General features: G+C 36.8%; 1 protein-coding gene across 2 annotated transcripts in view; it reads right to left on the bottom strand.

Annotated features, from left to right (window-relative positions):
• Positions 1–14,602, bottom strand: part of RABGAP1L (RAB GTPase activating protein 1-like) — a 240,134-nt gene extending 225,532 nt beyond the window's left edge. Inside the window, exons 1-7 of one of the 2 annotated variants that reach the window (XM_009892860.1) lie at positions 14,443–14,574; positions 10,277–10,469; positions 7,929–8,139; positions 6,908–7,082; positions 6,004–6,164; positions 5,306–5,416; positions 875–941 (exon numbers count right to left, since the gene is read on the bottom strand). In XM_009892860.1, coding sequence (XP_009891162.1) covers positions 875–941; positions 5,306–5,416; positions 6,004–6,164; positions 6,908–7,082; positions 7,929–8,139; positions 10,277–10,469; positions 14,443–14,574 — 1,050 coding nt within the window. Of the gene's footprint in view, positions 1–874; positions 942–5,305; positions 5,417–6,003; positions 6,165–6,907; positions 7,083–7,928; positions 8,140–10,276; positions 10,470–14,442 lie in introns of both variants that reach the window. The other variant, XM_009892861.1, reaches the window with a different exon arrangement.
• Positions 14,603–18,144: the final 3,542 nt, after the last annotated feature.

Raw genomic sequence — 18,144 nt, forward strand, 5'->3', positions numbered from 1 at the left:
AGAGCCAAATTTCATGACAGTATGCAAATAAAGTCAAAACAGCCACATATGATAAAGTTAATAGTAACAGCAATGCTTCTATATCTGAGAAGCTAACATTAGCAAATAAAAACAGAAAAAAGGAGCTAGTAGATACAAACAGGCAAATAATATAGTATTTGCATATCTTGTCTGACAAAAGAACTAAATACTGATAGCCAGAATCATCAACACAAGTAAAGAAATGGATTAGGTAAAACTGGGATAACTGTACAGCTACAAAATGTCCGATTGGTTTAACTCAAGCACTTTTTGACTTGAAAATGGTTGTATTCTTATCCACAGGATGAAAGTAAATTCATATTATCACAGAAAGTATTATTACTTTGCAGTTCTCTTAGAAGCAACTCATAAGAAATGAAGAATGTAGAAGACAAGTGAATACTTCAAACTCTGAGCAAGAATTTAAGTTCAAATGAAGCAAATAAAGGCAAAGTTTCCAGCACCTAGGAAAAATAAGACTACTCCCCTGATGCCCAAATATAACAACAATTATTTGCTCTAAATTTTAAGGCAACATGATTAACACAATACAGAAAGCTTAGTTATTTGTAACAACCAGCTGTCAGCTGACCTAATCAGTGTCTTCACCAATTGAACAAAAAACAGATACCACAGGTTTTTACTTTAATTGAAATGTTTTACCCATTCTATTTAACAAGTTTGTTTCTAGTTTTAAGATATAAAACGCAGGATTTAAGAAACAAAAAAAACAAACAAAAAACCCCAACAGATGAGAGGTTTGTTTGTTTGGATTTTGTTTGTTGTTTTTGTTTTTTTTTTTTTTTAAAATCACCTCTATCTTACTAAATAGTATATTAGAGCTAAGTATTACCATGTCTAGCAGATGCATGTCGCTGTTCTTCACGTTTCGTCCAGGGCTCAGTAGCATCCCAAAGCATCTGTGAAGTTTATTTAAAAAAAAAAAATAATTTAAAAGATAGCTTTTCAAAATGAAAAATTATTTTCTTGAACATAATGGCACAGCCACCTACTGCTTCTAATTTAAAGAAAACCTTTCTTAGTAACTTTTTGTTAGTGTTATGGCAACGCTCAGGAAACATCACAATATGTATTATAGAAGTGACAATGAAATTATTTTCCAGAATTAAGATGACATAAATTAGTGTCTGACCTGTGAACAATCAATTATTCTTAAAGACATCTTAGAATAGTGAGCTTAAAGATACCAACAATTCCTATACATTAGTGATGGAGATTGGCAAGAAGAAATTCACTCTCTCGCCGGTCCTTTTTAAAAATTATTTTTCATACAACCATATGAAAAGTTACAAATTCACGCATTCTATCACTCATGATGTCACTGGTATAAAACATCATGTAGCATCATGGGCCCTTAAAAAAAAAAACAACGTGCTGATTTTTTAGACTTTCATTCTTTATTTTTTAAAACTGAACTTCTGTATTATACAGGGCCTTGAATTCCAGTCCAGTTATTTAACAAGAAAATGTTCTTGATATTTTTAAGAGTAAAAAGAATAAGAATTCCAAAACATTCACACTTTCAAACTTTCTGAATATCAAAGGCACTACTCAAAAGAGGACCGACTTGAACTGGGTTGCCCAGGGCCTTGCCAAATCAAGTTCTCAGCATCTCCAGGAACAGAGAATGAACCATCTCATTTGGCAACCTGTTCCAATGCTCAACTGTCTTTGTATTGACAACAATTATTTGCTCTAAATTTTAAGGCAACATGATTAACACAATACAGAAAGCTTAGTTATTTGTAACAACTCATTCAACAGGGGAATTTCCAGGGAAGTAATTTGTGTCCAATTTACTCTAATCCCACCACTCTGCATGTCCAAGAAGAGTCTGGTTCCACCTCCTCCATATCCTCTGACCAGGTATTCAAATGCATCACAAAGAGCCCCCCCATTCTCATCCTTCTCTAAGTCTGACCAAAGGCAGCTCTGTCATCTGGGCAACCCACTTATTATTTATATTTTCAGCAAACATAAATTGTAAGAGATCATTTGAACATTCATAGGTTAGCAATGAAGACAGAATAGTTTCCCAGCTTTCCGGCAAGTATACTATATCATGCACAGAGATATACTAGCAACTACCATTTCAGTAATGCTATTAACTGTGAAAGTCTTAAGATATGCAATTACTACACCACCTAGTAAGTTTAGTAAGTTCTCCCCCATTACGTTTGGGTATATGATCTTCATTTTCCACCTCATTACAATGAAACAGTAACTTCCATCCACAATTGTATTTTTCCTTCTCCATACCCTTTCACTACTAGAATCTTAAAAATCAAAGTGATAAATAAAACAGTAGACAACAATTTTGTTTTATCTATATAGCATATTGCAGTGCCATGTAAAGCAACCAAGGTAGCTAGGATGCTAGGACTTTCATTTAACCACACAAGCAGGCTTCTCTGCGAGACTAATTAGACCAGCCAGCACGTTACAGTAGACTGACTACTTTTTGTTTCTGACATAGAAATAGCTCTGAAAGGGCTATAATTTATAATAGGGGGGGAGGGGTCACTAGCTTCTGGTACACCTGCTAAAGAAAACTGTAAGGCTAAGATCCAGTGGTAGGCAAAACATCTGTGCTTTTCAAAGACAGCTCACAGATCCTAGCTCTTGCTGTACTTCTCTCAGATGTACACAAGTTCTGATGTGTGCCAGCCAAAATTTTTGGGAAGTATGCTTCCAAAAGAGTCGGAGTCAGGAAGAAGTAATCCCTTCCTCTCACAGAAGCAGATACTTATGATAACTGGCAGCATCCTGCTACTAGAAGAGTCAGGGCTTCTCTTCCCACTAAGTTCAAAGAGCAAAATAAGTTCAAATGTGCTCAGTACCCTCACTTGCAGAGGAGACAGATTTTACGCCAACAGTTGTCAACAGATTCAGTCTCCGATTTGAGGGGGCTGAACCACACACCCAAGATTCAAGATGACCTGCATAGACTGCGGGCCTCAGTCTTGCCACTTCTGACATGTTGGGTTTTCTGCACTTACAGCTGGCTACCAAGTGGCTATGTGCAGGTGCACTACTCTCTTTAAATTCAGCTAGTTTCTAGACCTGCAAAAAAGAACTGATATTATTCTTCACTAATATATATTTCCATTTATATAAATAGAAACGCTACCCACAGATAAGGCTGATGGTATTAAGCTACCATAACAACATGATCTTTAGGAGTTTCTAGTACTGCTGAGCATCAGCCAATATTCTATACATCAGTTCTAAGGACGCCAGTCTACACTTCAACCTAAGCTATATCTACATAACTTGGTATTAACTCTGCTCTATGACTAGTAGCATACTTTCAGAATGAAAGGCTAGTTCACTCTTCAGAACAACTTTTTTAAAGCTCCCTGATTATTAATGAGCATTTTCTTCTTGAATCCTGTAAACAACTAAGACTTGATATCCCACATTGTGGGACTGAACCTATGTAGTGCCGTCCATGACTCAAACCTGGGAAACTGGAATGAACATAATTTCTTTACCTGCTTTGACCTAGATAAAAACAGGCAAAACCCAGGTCAAACAGGTCACAGAGGAACGAAGAGCCAAAGTAACTCAACTGAGAGTAACCTAACCCAGCCATAAGCCCATCTGAACACCAGGAGGTAGCAAGTTTCTCTGAGTGATACCAGGTTTACTTTTCCAGGACCACGAAGAAAGACTCTTGAACTCTTTAGGCCAGAGACCAAATTTCTTTAGTAACAACATTTTTTTGCATTGCAATTTACACTTAGATATACTTTTTAAGGCACATTAAATTGCTTAGAAGCTCACTGTCTGATGTAACCCGAATTCATCTTTTATACTGGTTTTGAATTTTAATGTTATGCAGTCTAAGTACATAAAATGACTTACAAGGCTGTGTATGTCATGTCAATTAAATAAATTTTTATCAGCAAAGCTTGTGGTGATAAAAAAAACCATTTTAATTGAATATTCTAAACAACAAAAAAAAAAGGTAATTTCCAAGGAAGGTAGCTTTGCTTTTGGGGGAAAAAAAACAGAACAATCAAATGCTATTCAGAAATGCTTAAGAGTTCATCATTCTTTAATAATAATTCTGAAGCTAAAATTATTTAAATTAAAAATACATTGAAAATAGGATTTTTTTATAAGCCAATGAGTAGCAAAACCACAATTTTACAACACAAAAGAATGATGATAAAAAATTCTGCTGTATATTACTTGTCTAAAATTTTAGCTTCATGTTCAAATAAGGGTCATTTTTTAAATAAGAGCTTGAAAGCAAGTGAAGAAATCAATCTTAGGTTCTGGGAGGGTTGTGGGGCTTTTTTCTTGATTCCCCTGTTATTGTGAATTCCCTTGTCAATAAAATTGAATTCTCCTACTGTTACTCTTTTGATAACATTGCCATCTGGTGGCGTTTGCTATTTTTAAAAATTGAGCTATTGAGAAGGAATTTCCTAATTCAAATCAATACAATATCTACTACTACTGCACTAACAAGAGTCTACTGCTAATTTAACTAACTTATTCTTCACATGCACGGTCCACTTATTGTGCAAATGCTTTGCACCAAAAGTCAGATTATTTTGTCCAAAATGTATTCCTCTCATGTAACTTCCAGGAAATACAGCATGAGTCATCAACCATACCTGAGCTCTTCACCATCACTTGAAGATAAACATTAGAATCATTATAACAAAACTACAAAGGAATCCTACTCATCTTGAAGACTCCATGAAAAGATTCCATCTTCTAACCAGCAGGTTGAGTCCAAACTTGTAATGTTTCAGTACATTGCTCTAACAGACATAGTTAGGCAATGTTAACAGACAGGCATAACATAGTTCAGACAACCTAACTTGGTTACTTTTACTAAACAGTGAAATGCTGGTAATGCAGGATTACAATAAATGTGTGGGCTTGCACTACTTAAAAACAACAGAAAGCAAAATCAAAAGCATTTGAACGTCGTAAGTACCCTAACACCACACTGAAAAAGACCATTAAAAGAAAAAAAAAGGAATGTTTTGAGCCTGTTTCTTGTTTTTACCTAAAAGTCACACAAATACTTCCAAAGAAATTTAAAAGTGAACCATGCATCTATAAATTAATTTTCTTGTGCAATCCTACTTTCTGTGTTATTGATGTATTTTTTTCTCTCACATAACTGTACATAAAATACTGTTCTCTCAAAAACGTCACATAACTCGGAAAGCCAGCAAAAAGTACATAAAATACTGTTCTCTCAAAAACTTAACCTGTATTATTTTTATATGAATCTTACCTTTCAATGGCCAGTTCTTTGTTTGAGAGTTGCTGAACTGTAATCACCACTTTCTTTTCAATTCCCTGTTTAAGCTTGAAATATAATTTCTCTCTATCCTTTGGCACAGGGCTAAAAGAATAAAGAAACAAGTTTCTTTAGCACAGACATAGAAGATTAACCATTAAATAAAGGAAAGAGAGTAGCAGCCCACTTAAACTGTTAATGGCTCAACGCATTTGAGAGACCTTCTGTTCTTTTTTTGACAAGTTAAGAAACTGACACGGAAGAAAAACAGACTATAGGCTCACACTTAGTATACTGTCTGGGGGATTTATAGAAAAATGTATCCAAAAATGCATGGGATATTTTGGGGGTTAAAATGACACAAAATATGCTATATACTGACTGTATTTACTCAAGAAAACTGGTTTCACTAAAGTTTGTAACAGAATTCCAACTATCTTTTCCATTTACACAGGCCTACCCTGAGCATCCCTACCAGAAATCATGTATTTAAAGGAAACGAACTTGAAAAAGGTATCCTGGTTTTTAATCTTTTCACAGAAAACATACAGAGAAGAAACTGTAGTAGCAAAGCAACAGCTTCCTTTTTACAAGTCTATTTATGAAAAGAGGCCAAATCTATTTTACTGCAACATAGTAGCTATGCATTCTGCACAAAGAGATTTCTACTTTTCCCTTTCCATTCAGATTACCTAAAATTCCCTTTTCCATCATCTTCTTTGACTTCTAAGGAAACACTGAAAGTGTACACATCACTATCCGGAGTAGGAAGAACAAAGTCCTTAACGTGATCAGATGCTTGTTTGGAAGAACGTTTGAACGCTGTTGAGAAACTATATAAAATTCGGCTGACCTGCAGAAAAGCAAAAAAAATTAGTAGTTTTCTCAAAAATAAAAGAGTATTTTTAATGTCATATTGTGATATATTTTTGAAGGGCTTAATAACCAAGCAAATTCAGTAACAACAACTCCTATTTCCACTCATGTCACATTCACTGCTCAAGTAATGCTCATTAAGTTAATATACATTACAAAATTAGGAATGCACTCATTAGAGGACTTGAATAATGTACTTTTCAGGTTGTGTATTTAACAACACAACTTACAGCTTGCTCTTGCAGATGTCAAAAAACCAAGGAGATTTCTTCTTTTTCAACCTCTTAAGTTTTCCACCCTAGAAAATCCTTTTCTCCCAAACTATCTTGTAGTTCTTCCTAAAATATCTAGGGCAGAGTACTGTTAAATGAGTCTTAGTAACTCACAACTTCTACACTACAACTTTAGACTGAAACCTACCCAAGAGAGGCCTGAAAAACAAAATATTTGTCTTAAACTTAGGTTTTCTAAATGTTCCCATACAGTGCACTTTGGCATTTTATTGAAACTCTAATAGAAGAAGAAAATAATTATTAAAAAAAATATATTAATATTCATGCATATTAATATTCATGTATGACTAGCTGCACATTCCGTGAGATTATTATATGTGTTAACGTATTTTTCAAGGCACTATATACCATTTCCATGTCTGGAGTAACTTCTTAAAATACTGTTTGTATCCTTTTTACAAGTCACTGTACAGCATTTAATACTTACTGCCTCTTTAATCTCACAGGAGAAAACGTGAATCTGGAACTCTTCAGTTCCACAGCTGCTTTCAGTAAATGCAAAACAGTCACTCTCTGAAGTCCCATTTTGTCCACGCACACAAAACAACACCTTATAGATTGGGAAAGAGGCTATCTCCACATTGCTTGATTGATTTATTATTCTGCCAAGGGAAGGAACAGGGAAAAATCAAAGAAAACGGTCAGTAAAACAAACACGCCTACCTAAAAGGCTTTTCTGCAATTAGATAAACAAATACCTAAACTGTAGTTACTACTAAAATCAAGTACCCAAGATGGGCCACAGGAAGAGAAATGTCAGGCTTTCCAAATTGAAGATTTGAATGTTTAATTTCTTTTATACTCCATAATATAGACAAATATAGTATCTCTATAACATGCAATAACCATGACCATCATTGCTCTGTAATCATTCATGAAAAACATAGAAGTAGAAATGTAGAAACCACAGCAACTGTAAAAATGCAAACTGTATACAAAGATCAAAGAAAATCCAATGTTAAAAAGAATTAAAATCTCTGTTTAAGAAAACATTATTTATTCAGTTTGGTTTTATTATTTATACAAAACTGTATAGCTCAGCAAAAGCTTGCTGCCATGTTCAGGTGAATATTAATCACAGATCTAAGGGCTCATACAAAATTTTAAACTCCTCTCAAACTCAGAACTCAAAAAATATTTCAGAAACTTCAGAGAAGACAATACGGGTAATACACTTTCCAGTATGTCTCTTATTATCATATTTGAACAGAGATGCAGGTAGAAAGATACGCTTTTGTTGACACTGTATGGCAACCACAACCACCAACTATGTCCTGCATGTCAGACTTCAGCATGCATTTTGTTGCTTCAGAGAAATTCCTCAAAAATAACTGTCTTCAGCAAGAACTTTAAGCACAAACCCAGCAATTCTACTTCCCTGACTAACAAAGTCAGAATCCACCTTTAATGTATCTGTGCAAGCAACAAAAGAAACATTTGTATGTTACCTTACAGAGCCTTCTGGAATGTTTGGAACATAAAGAGTCACAGGTAAAGGGGCTTGACTTGAGGATTTCATGTTTGCCATGGCATGTAGAGCTTCCGGTTCATTTCGAGGGGCAGACACCTTTGTGCAACCTAAATAAGTCAGTTTGTTAAACAATACGCTGTCCTCTTCCAAGGGTTCACTGGGAGAAGATGGCTTTGGTGCAGAGATTTCTGAAAATAAAGAAACCACTTCTTCAACCATTTGTTTTTATTTTCACACATTGTTTTCTGAATGAGTTCTGCAGCAAAATCTCCCACTTTTTCTAAGAATGGACGAGCTCCAACAGTAAGAAATCCATTCGGCAGCTTAACATTAATGTTAAGTCTATTCCAATGCATGTTTCCAAGTACTGCATAGGTTCAAAGTGCCTTTTGGTTCTTTTAGCAGTGCTAGAACACAATTTTTCCTTCAGCTCTATGCCCCAGATGTTCTTTAGTTTGCCTATACCTCCTTCTAATTCCTACTCATCATTTTGCATAATGATGCCTCATTAATTTTCTTCTCTCCCATGCCTTTGCAGCTTGTGTAGAATTATTAAATGTGGTTCATACTTCTGTATAGCCACATTAAACTACACAAAACCATCAGGGAGCTGGAGACAAGAAAAGGGGTATCTGTTTGCTCCTCTACTCAGCAAAAGAGAAGCATTCTTTTTCCACTATCACACTACCATGGACAGGGGTGACCTTGAGGGAGCTTTTAGGGATTTTGTTGTTCTTGTTTTCTGATGGGGTTTTTCTAAGGCATTTTGACATTTCAGAAGCAAGAGGAGAGGTAGAAGATAAATTCATAAGTATGGAATCAGAATAATCTAGGTTGGAAAAGACCTCTAGAGGTCATCTAGCTTTAACTCCTGCTCAAAGACAGATCAGGTTAGATTAGGGCTAGTTTCAACACTGATCGGGTTACTCAGGGCCCTGTCCAGGTGAATTTTGTTATCTCTGAAGATGGATATTCCAAACCTCTCTAAGCCATCTGCCCTCTGTTATTTCCATTTCTTATTACTGTTGCTAATATTTAATTTAATTTAATACTTAAATCATAACGGTTGCAAATTGAATTATTTCTATTGAAGAACAGGAAAAAAGAGAAAGCATTTACAAATATTTTTTGTTCATTCACACTAAGGGTTATGTTCGGTTTGAAGCACATCTGCCTAAAAATCATGTCAAACAGGGAGGCAGTAGGTAAGTTTCTCAAAACAGACCATTCTAAAATACACGTAATTATGATAAGGATGTTTCCATGATGCATAAGGTGTATATCTTATTCTACCACAAAAACCCCTATTTTTTTTTATATTTTTTTTTACTTCCCAAACAGATGCTATGGAAATTATCTGATGCGATGCCACAGAAATGATCTGCATACTACTGAGGGAAAAAGAACTCTAAATCAAGGCCCACAGAAATGGCCTATTTTACCCATATTGGTATTCCTAATTTTTTTTAAAGAAAAAGCTGTCAGAAGGTAACTGAAAAGACCCGAATTCTTTGGTAATCATTCATTTTCTTATATTATGTTTCAGAGTTATTAAAAACACTACAGCAAAGCCACCACTGAAATATGTATAGACTGCTACCCTGCACAAAGCATAGTCAGTGCAATTCAGAAGTAAAAATCCAAAGGAAACAGAGGAGTCCAGATGAGCTTTCACAAAAGTGTAAATCAAAGAGACGTGAGGAAATTTCTAAAATTCAGCCTTAGATTATTCAACAGATTCTAAATACTGCTGGACCTAAGGAACTGACAGGCTTGGGAGGTGTGGGGCACTTTACATAAAAAGCTTTCAGTCCTCCCTTTTTCATCAAAATTTCAAATACCAGCAAAGTACCACAATCATTCCTAGCAAATGTCAAATCTAAAGCTGTCCTTGCTGATACCTGGTGATAAAACCAGGGCTGAAGAGTTTATCAGTTTGCTCAGGGTGTATTTCATTTGCAGGTAGTACTGTCAATGAACACCTCCCTGCAATTTCTCATCGTCCACCACCAGCATCTCCACCTCATCTGTAGTCTGTTTAGCAAGTTACCTGATACTTAACTCCTAATTCTTCTAGGGCCAGAGACAAAATGAAAATTATCTTGACCGAAACAGAGCAGCACAGGTTATTGATCTGATGATAATCTATACCTGTCTAAAATCCACAACTAATCAGAAAAGGAGAGGAGGCTCCAGGGTATTCTCCAGTGTAATTTTGGAATGAAGTTCCACAAAGTTTTATATTCGTTTTAAGGTTAACTTGAAACTGCATAAAGGAAAAAAAACTGTCATATATCTTTGGGGGGGTAAGTACTTCAGCAATACCTGTAGTAGAAGGGTCTAAAACAAGGTGCAAAGATGGCTGATATGTTTGACCTGCTGATCTATCTCCAGCTGCCTGGCTGCAGGCATCACTGGAACCTTCTTGGAGAACAGTGAAATCGTTCTGGTCTTTTTCAGAATCTCTCAGTATCTCTTCCATTGCCTTCTCCAGCTGATCATCTCCATTTGAAAATACCTGTAAGCAGAAGGAGGTAATATTTTTTAAAGCAACTTTTAGCTTTACTTTCACTATTATTTTTCAAACATATAATTTCACTAATTGCAAAAGTTAAGAAACTTTGCTGAACACAACACCACACTAACCACCTATAAGACTGTATCATAATATAACTGAGACATCCATTTTACTAACTAGAACTAATCACGCAAAGCTTCTGATACCCACTAAAAACATTCACAGAACGACTTGTATCTTTTCCTTTTTAATATTTAATACTACAAAAGTTAGAAGTTATTATATTAATTAGCAATAACCAGTAAGCAAATTGTATATTTTCATAAGTTACCAACTTAATGTACAAACAAAAAACACTTAACATGTAGTTTGATGTCAACTTTTCAGGTGTGCAGTATTAAAAAATAACCTCTACACAAAAGAAAAGCTGTGCTTTGTGGGCAGTTTAAATGACCAAAATAAAAATAGCTACAATTTCTTTTTCCTAAAGATTACTGAGAATAAGAGAAATTCAGCATTCTCCAAGAAATCCAAATTTTTAAAGATGTCCTGAATAAAGCATCTTTTCCCTTGGTAATTCAGCTCATTTCAACTAGTCACTCATCCCTTTCTGCCTAATCCTTATATTTCCCATTCCTCAAGGTCTGCTCGCTGATCTATACATGCTTACAGAAAACAACAGGCAGCAGAATGACATTCTTTTGATGAACAAAAAGGACATTATAGACTTTTATTTACTTCTTACATAATTCTCCACCTGCAGAATCAGTGTTTCACAAGGTGATTAATTTAATTTTCTTGATGGAAAAACACAGGGAGGACAGGAAGGAAAAGCACAATGAGGACAAGTAAACTGGCCACAGCTGCATTCTTTCTCCAGAGTTGCATAATATGCCAGCAGTGGAGCCAGATACTTGCATTCTAGTTTCACATGGCAGTCAGCTGCTCTTCCAACCCACCAGTCATTGTTGACAGCAATTTTCCTGTGTTATACAGGACACTAACATATACCTCAAAGCTTAGCACTAAAGCACACTGGAGCCAAGGATCTCGGAATCAACAAAATGAAATCAAGTACAATCCAATGTCTCTTCCCATTCCATATAATGGACATGTTCTCACTGCTAGTCCAACAACCATCCATCTAAAAACTACAGACCTCTCTTGAAATAACAGGTCTGTGTGTTTAGATCCTCCATTCTGAAGAAAGAGATCAGACTTTGTTACAGATTTGTCTTAAAGAAAATCTACTTTCCTAGTCACATTCAAACCATTTCAGTTCTTTCACCAATTGTCCCACGCATGGGGGGGTGCAAGTGAAAGGAAATGGCAAGAAAATTATAAGACACATTCCCCAGAAAAGAAAAATAATATACAGCCTTTCACAAGTACTAGTTTTTCAGACCAAAAAAACCCTCATGGCCAATAACAAAGTTGCATCATGGATTCTACCTCCGGTTCATCTGCCTCTTTCCAGACGTAGTTACTAAAGAAGCAGCTGGTGTTTAATACAGACAGAAATCATCAGCTGTAAATAACTGCTAAACAGTTATGCAAAGACAGATTAAGCATTTATTGTCATTTCAAGGGGAAGAAATTCTTATTGTTCCAAGCAGACCAAAACCAGTAAATCAGCTACTGCAACTGGAGAATTTTGTAATTAACCAATCTGCTGTCACCCAAATGTTAAAATATTCTGCTTTTTAGAGGTAGAAAGCATTTAGAAAAGGTCTTAGTCATGCCTAAAGTAGCACTAAGCCTGAAAACTAAATTAAAAACTAAAAACCAAGACCCTCTGTGGTCTATTGCTATGCAGCCTAATTACAGGCGTTTACGATAACAACAGTCAGAGTCTGTGGTCCCTAAATAAAGAATATTTCTAGTTTTCATAGAATGGTTTAGGTTGGAAGAGACCTTAAGGATCACCTAGTTCCAAACCCCCTGCAATGGGCAGGAACATTTCCCACTAGACCAGGTTGCTCAAAAGCCTGGCCTTGAAGACTTCCAGGGATGGGGCATCCACATCTTCTCTGGGCAACCCGTGCCAGTGTCTCACCACCTTCACAGTAAAGAATTTCTTCCTAATACCTAATCTAAATCTACCCTCTTCTAGTATGAAGCCATTAACCCTTGTCCTATCACTACATGCCCTTGTAAAAAGTCCCTCCACAGCTTTCCTGTAGGCCCCCTTTAGCTACTGGAAAGCTGCTATGAGGTCTCTCCAGAGCCTCCTCTTCTCCAGGCTGAACAGCCCCAACTCTCTCAGCTCCTCCTCATAGGAGAGGTGTTCCAGCCCTCTGATCCTCTTCGTGGCCCTCCTCTGGACCCGCTCCCACAGGTCCATGTCCTTCTTGTGCTGAGGGCTCCAGAGATGGACGCAGTACTCCAGGTGGGGTCTCACCAGAGCAGAGTAAAGGGGCAGAATCACCTCCTTTGACCTGCTGGCCATGTTTCTCTTGATGCAGCCCAGGATACGGTTGGCCTTCTGGGCTGAGAGCACACATTGCTGGCTCACATCGAGCTTCTCATCAACCAACACCCCCAAGTCCCTCTCTTCAGGGCAGCTCTCAATCCATTCTCTGCCCAGCCAGTATTTGTGCTTGGGATTGTCCTGACCCATGTGCAGGACCTTGCACTTGGCCTTGTTAAAGTTCATGAAGTTTGCATAGGCCTGCCTCTCAAGCCTGTCCTGGTTCCTCTGGATGGCTCCCCTCCAAGGTGTCAACCACACCACAGAGCTTGGTGTTGTCACCGAACTTGCTGAAGGTACGTTTAATCCCACTGTGTGTGTTGCCAACAAAGATGTTAAACAGCACCAGTCCCAGTACCGACCCCTGAAGAATGTCACTCATCACTGGTTTCCACTTGGACATCAAGCCACTGACCGCAGCTCTTTGAGTGAGACCATCCAGCCAGCTCCTTATTCACCAAGTGGTCCATCCATCAAATCCATGTCTCTCCAATTTAGAGACAAGGATGTACTGCGGGACAGCGTCAAATGCTTGCTTAAGTCCAGGTACATGATGTCAGTTGCTCTTCCCTTATCCACCAATGCTGTAATCCCATCACAGAAGGCCACCAAATTCATCAGGCATGACTTGCCCTTAGTGAAGCCATGTTGGCTGTTACCGATCACCTCCTTGTTTTCCATGTGCTTTAGCATAGTTTCCAGGAGGATCTGCTCCGTGATCTTGCTCGGCATAGAAGTGAGACCGACTAGCCTGTAGTTCCCCGGGTCTTCCTTTCTTCCCTTTTTAAAATGTGGGGTTACATTTCCCTTTTTCCAGTCAGTGGGAACTTCACCAGACCGGTATGACTTTTCAAATATAACGGAAAGCAGCTTAGCAATTTCATCCACCAGTTCCCTCAGGACTTGCGGATGGATTTCATCAGGTCCCATGGACTTGTGTGCCTTTAGGTTCCTTAGATGGTCTCGTACATGATCTTCTCCTATGGTGAACGGTTCTTCATTCTCACAGCCTCTGTCTTTGCCTTCTGCAACTTGGGTGGTGTGGTCAGAGTCCTTGCCAGTGAAGACTGAAGAAAAAAGTAACTTCAGTACCTCAGCCTTCTCCATATCCCAGGTGACCAGGTCTCCTGTTTCATTCTAGAGAGGGCTTACATCATCTCTAGTCTTCCTTTTATCACTGACACATTTATAGAAGTTTTTCTTGTTGCCCAAACTTTAATCTGAAGGTCATTCTTCGAAAAGAACCTTTTAGTGCTCTTACTAATGTACAAATCAAAAAAATACTAACAAAACTGACCCCTGAAGGAAAACTGAACCGATGCTTTTGGACAGGTTTGCTTAATCTGAGCTGTTAAATTCACTGGTAATGAGCAAGGACAAAAATTACAGTCTAAAAGTCTCCTCAAGCACACACAAGTATCTTTAATTAACTACTCAAAAGAAGTTGCAATCTTTTTATCAATACAAATCTTACTACACATTTAAAATAAAGTAATAGTAAACCTTCAACTGAGGTTTTTCATCTTTTCCAGAGGTGTCTTCAGATTGCTGATGAACCAGGACAAATTCTTCATTAGTTAATGTGGATACCGTTTCTGGAGTCCTACTGGTTTTGCTAAATGTTTTGACTTCCATCTCAGGTCAATAGTCTCTTCCTGCCACAAGAGCCTAACAAAGAAGGAAAAATATTAAATAATTAGTTTTGAAGCTGCAAACAATATGCTAATAGGTGTAATATGAAGTTGTGAAATAATCTAATACTTAAGGTTATATGAATGTATTATACCATATTCCTCAAACTCCAATTTAATTGGTGTAAGGAATCTTTTTTAAATAGCAAGTATGATTTTTGGGATGTGTGTTTAAAAATTCTATGATTTAACAGCAGTGACTTATCTTTGTATTTGGATAACACATGAGGAAATTTACCTCAGAGCTTCCACTCCTCTTGTTTTTCATTTTCCAGAGTCTGTTGCCTCTACCTCCTGAATTCCTGCCCTTTAGTTATACTCATACAGGTATATGTGTCACACAGGTTGTGTGAAGATACATGTTATCTGAAGACTAATTTTCCAAAAACTGCATATCAAAGTGTATGCTAACCAAATGAAAACATATTTAGCAACGGATTATGTTAGAATTGTTTTTATTACTTTTTATATCTATAGGTGATGAAGTCAAAGGTGATACTAGACCACAATCACATCTTTCTCAGAAAATTTATCTGAAACCACCTACAACAGAGTTAAAATTAACCATGCTACTTAACAAAAAATTAAAAAAAAACACAAACAAACAAAGAAAAAAAAACAACTATAAGTATTAAGGAGACTGAGAACAATTTTTCCCTTGTCTGCACAGCAAAAAATGAATCTAGGAACAAAAAAAAAGGCAAAACAATCATCAGCCTGTACTTTACAAGCTCATATAAAAATACCTAACTGAAACCATTCCTAGCATTTCAAAATGAGGACAGCTACTGTAGGTATCCACCAAATAAAGACAGTATCACCTACATTAATTCAGGATGTCTTCCCTGATTTCTTAGGGAATGAAAAGCTAAAATGAAGAACACTGTGTATTAGACTTTTTATATTTTAAATGGATCTAGGTTTTTATATTTTCTGTGTTAAAAAAGAAAACACATATTTTCAGATAGGCTTGATAAATAGCATGCACTTCCAGATATAGTTTATTTCCATACCAGTTTACTAAAAGTACTACTCTTGGTGAGTGCTGGGAGTTATTGTGCTTAAGACTCAGAGTTAGGAAGAGTCACATAGAGCACAGGGGGAAACAAACTGCTATTGTCACCTTTGCAAGGCTGGAAAGTGCCTAAAGATAGGTAGCTCAACCAAACGTCTGTTGTGACTGGTGAACAAAGACAGGTTTAGCTTCACGTTGCTTTTCACTGCAGTACCAAGGTGCAGAACTGTGCCACACTTGATTTTCAGTTACAGTTCCAAAACACCAAATGATCAAGGAAAGAATTCAGATTTAGACCTAGCTATAGAAAACGACAAAAACAGCACTTTAAAGAAGACATGCAAGTTCTCCACCAATCTGAACAGGCATTACTTAACATGCTAGCCACAAGAGGCAGTTTAGCAACTTCAGACCAAAAAACAAATGTGGGAACCAGAGTACTTTCAATACAAAAATATTTTGTATCACTTCTGAAACTACAATCAACACGCTCTTGCCCTTTCAAACTTGGCGTGTCATAACCATTTGTACATGCAAATCTATAAAAAGATTTTTCCCCTCCCTAACCTAGCGATAATTTTACCCATCAACCCAGTGAGGGTATTATACGTAGAAATCTCAGAATAACTAAAGAATTCAAGTTCTTCAGATAACTGACTTGTATAGCATAAAAACTTGTTAGAAGATTCACATTATAAAAAAGCCACTAATCAACAGCTATAATATTCAGAGAGTGATTATAAATTTGGATTAGCAGATTAACTCGCTCTGTTGTCTTTCCTCTCTCCAGACTAAGCATGAACTTACAAGCATGAATATTTTTCAGACAGATGACATAAACTGAGCTCCACCCAAGCCTAACTAATAGATTCACTGCTGAAGTAAGTTTTGTTTCAGTGTCTCAAAACATCTCTGCTTAAAAGATATTTCTGGCAAAAGAAAGACAAAGTTTTAACACACAAAATTTTAAGTATGTTATAAACAGTTTATTAAGTCCATGTATTTTTCAAACAAATGTCATGTAAAAATGTTGCTGAAGAGCTTGTGTATTATTTGCAATAAACAGCAAGTCTAAGTCAAAAAAATTAATTTCAAAGTGAATGCTTGATATAAAAGTGAATGTCCACTATCACAGAACTCTTCAAAGGCAATGAAAGGACATAAAATTGTGTTCCCCATGTACAGCATATCCTGAGTAATCATCAGCTCTGCAGTTACACCACCATTGGAGAAAACAGCAGAGAATGACTGTCAGTCACATCGGGAGCAAAGATCTCGTCTACCAGAAGCCCCTCTCCCTCCCACTCCATACTTACTATTGCTGGACTTTCTGAAGATGACAAAGCCTCACCACTACTTCTAACACATTTGCAGAAAGGAGGCATCACAAGATACGCTACTTTGACAATTTTTTGTGGTTTAGTCTATTTATTTTTTGTGCTTACTTATGGGAGAATAACACAGGAACTCCAATATAAGATGGTTCTACTATATTAATTATCAAGACAAATGCAAGCTACAAACACTACCGTATCATCACTTCTTTCTGCAGCAACGTAGGGACTGACAGGCACACCGTGAACTAGGAAAAGTTTCTCGTAGCAATATTTTAATAACAAAACCAGCAAAAATGTAACATTTGTAAAGCCAGAGAAAATTATGATAATGCAAGTAGAGCAACATACTGATGTACAAAATATTTGTTCTTGCCCTATGTGGATAAAGGCAGCTTAAGAGAATTCCTACTTCCTAAATTTTAATCAGAAAGACAAAGGAAATATTATAAACATTAGATGACTGCAAGGAGTATCTCATTCAGATCAGACACTTAAAGGCATACCATACCATACACATTCCTGCAATTATGTTTGAGTTGCGAGACCTTTAGTGTCCTTAAGTGTACTCTAAGCTTGCCTTTAAAATCAGCTTAAACCACCACATCCAGTGCACAGACATACCTTTTTCCATACACAACTATAGTAGCTGAAAAAATGACCAACCCAGACCCCCTAATTCCAGCCTTTCACTACAGCCTGCTCCAACTTGCCATCTCTATTATCACTTGAATGCCCTCTATCCCATTTCAGTCAAAACAAAGGCACATTAGTTTCAGTTTAGTAGTAAAACACAAACAAGTTAAACATTCAGGAAGCCAATGCCTCAACCAGAAGAATGCAGTTCTACACTCCTTAGCTCACACAAGTACTGTTACAAGAACATGGCTACAAACCGCTCAGGTCTTCTGCTAAGACAACCTCTTGATGTCCATGCTAGAGGACTTGCCACGTGACAAATTAGTAGCAGTGCTCTAGATCATTCATGGAAAAACTGTGTATTAAAAATGAAAACCTAAGAGTGAATAGACTGTTCATTTCTTCCCCTATTCTAGTCACATACTATTTAGAAAACAAAAGCATATTTCATAATCAGTCTTTGATCAAAAATAGCGTTTAATGCCAGAGACAAACTAAGCACCAAAAATCACGATCAAGTCATTTT

The sequence above is a fragment of the Charadrius vociferus genome, unplaced genomic scaffold (assembly GCF_000708025.1).
Source record: "Charadrius vociferus isolate BGI_N301 unplaced genomic scaffold, ASM70802v2 scaffold39, whole genome shotgun sequence".
NCBI lineage: Eukaryota > Metazoa > Chordata > Aves > Charadriiformes > Charadriidae > Charadrius > Charadrius vociferus.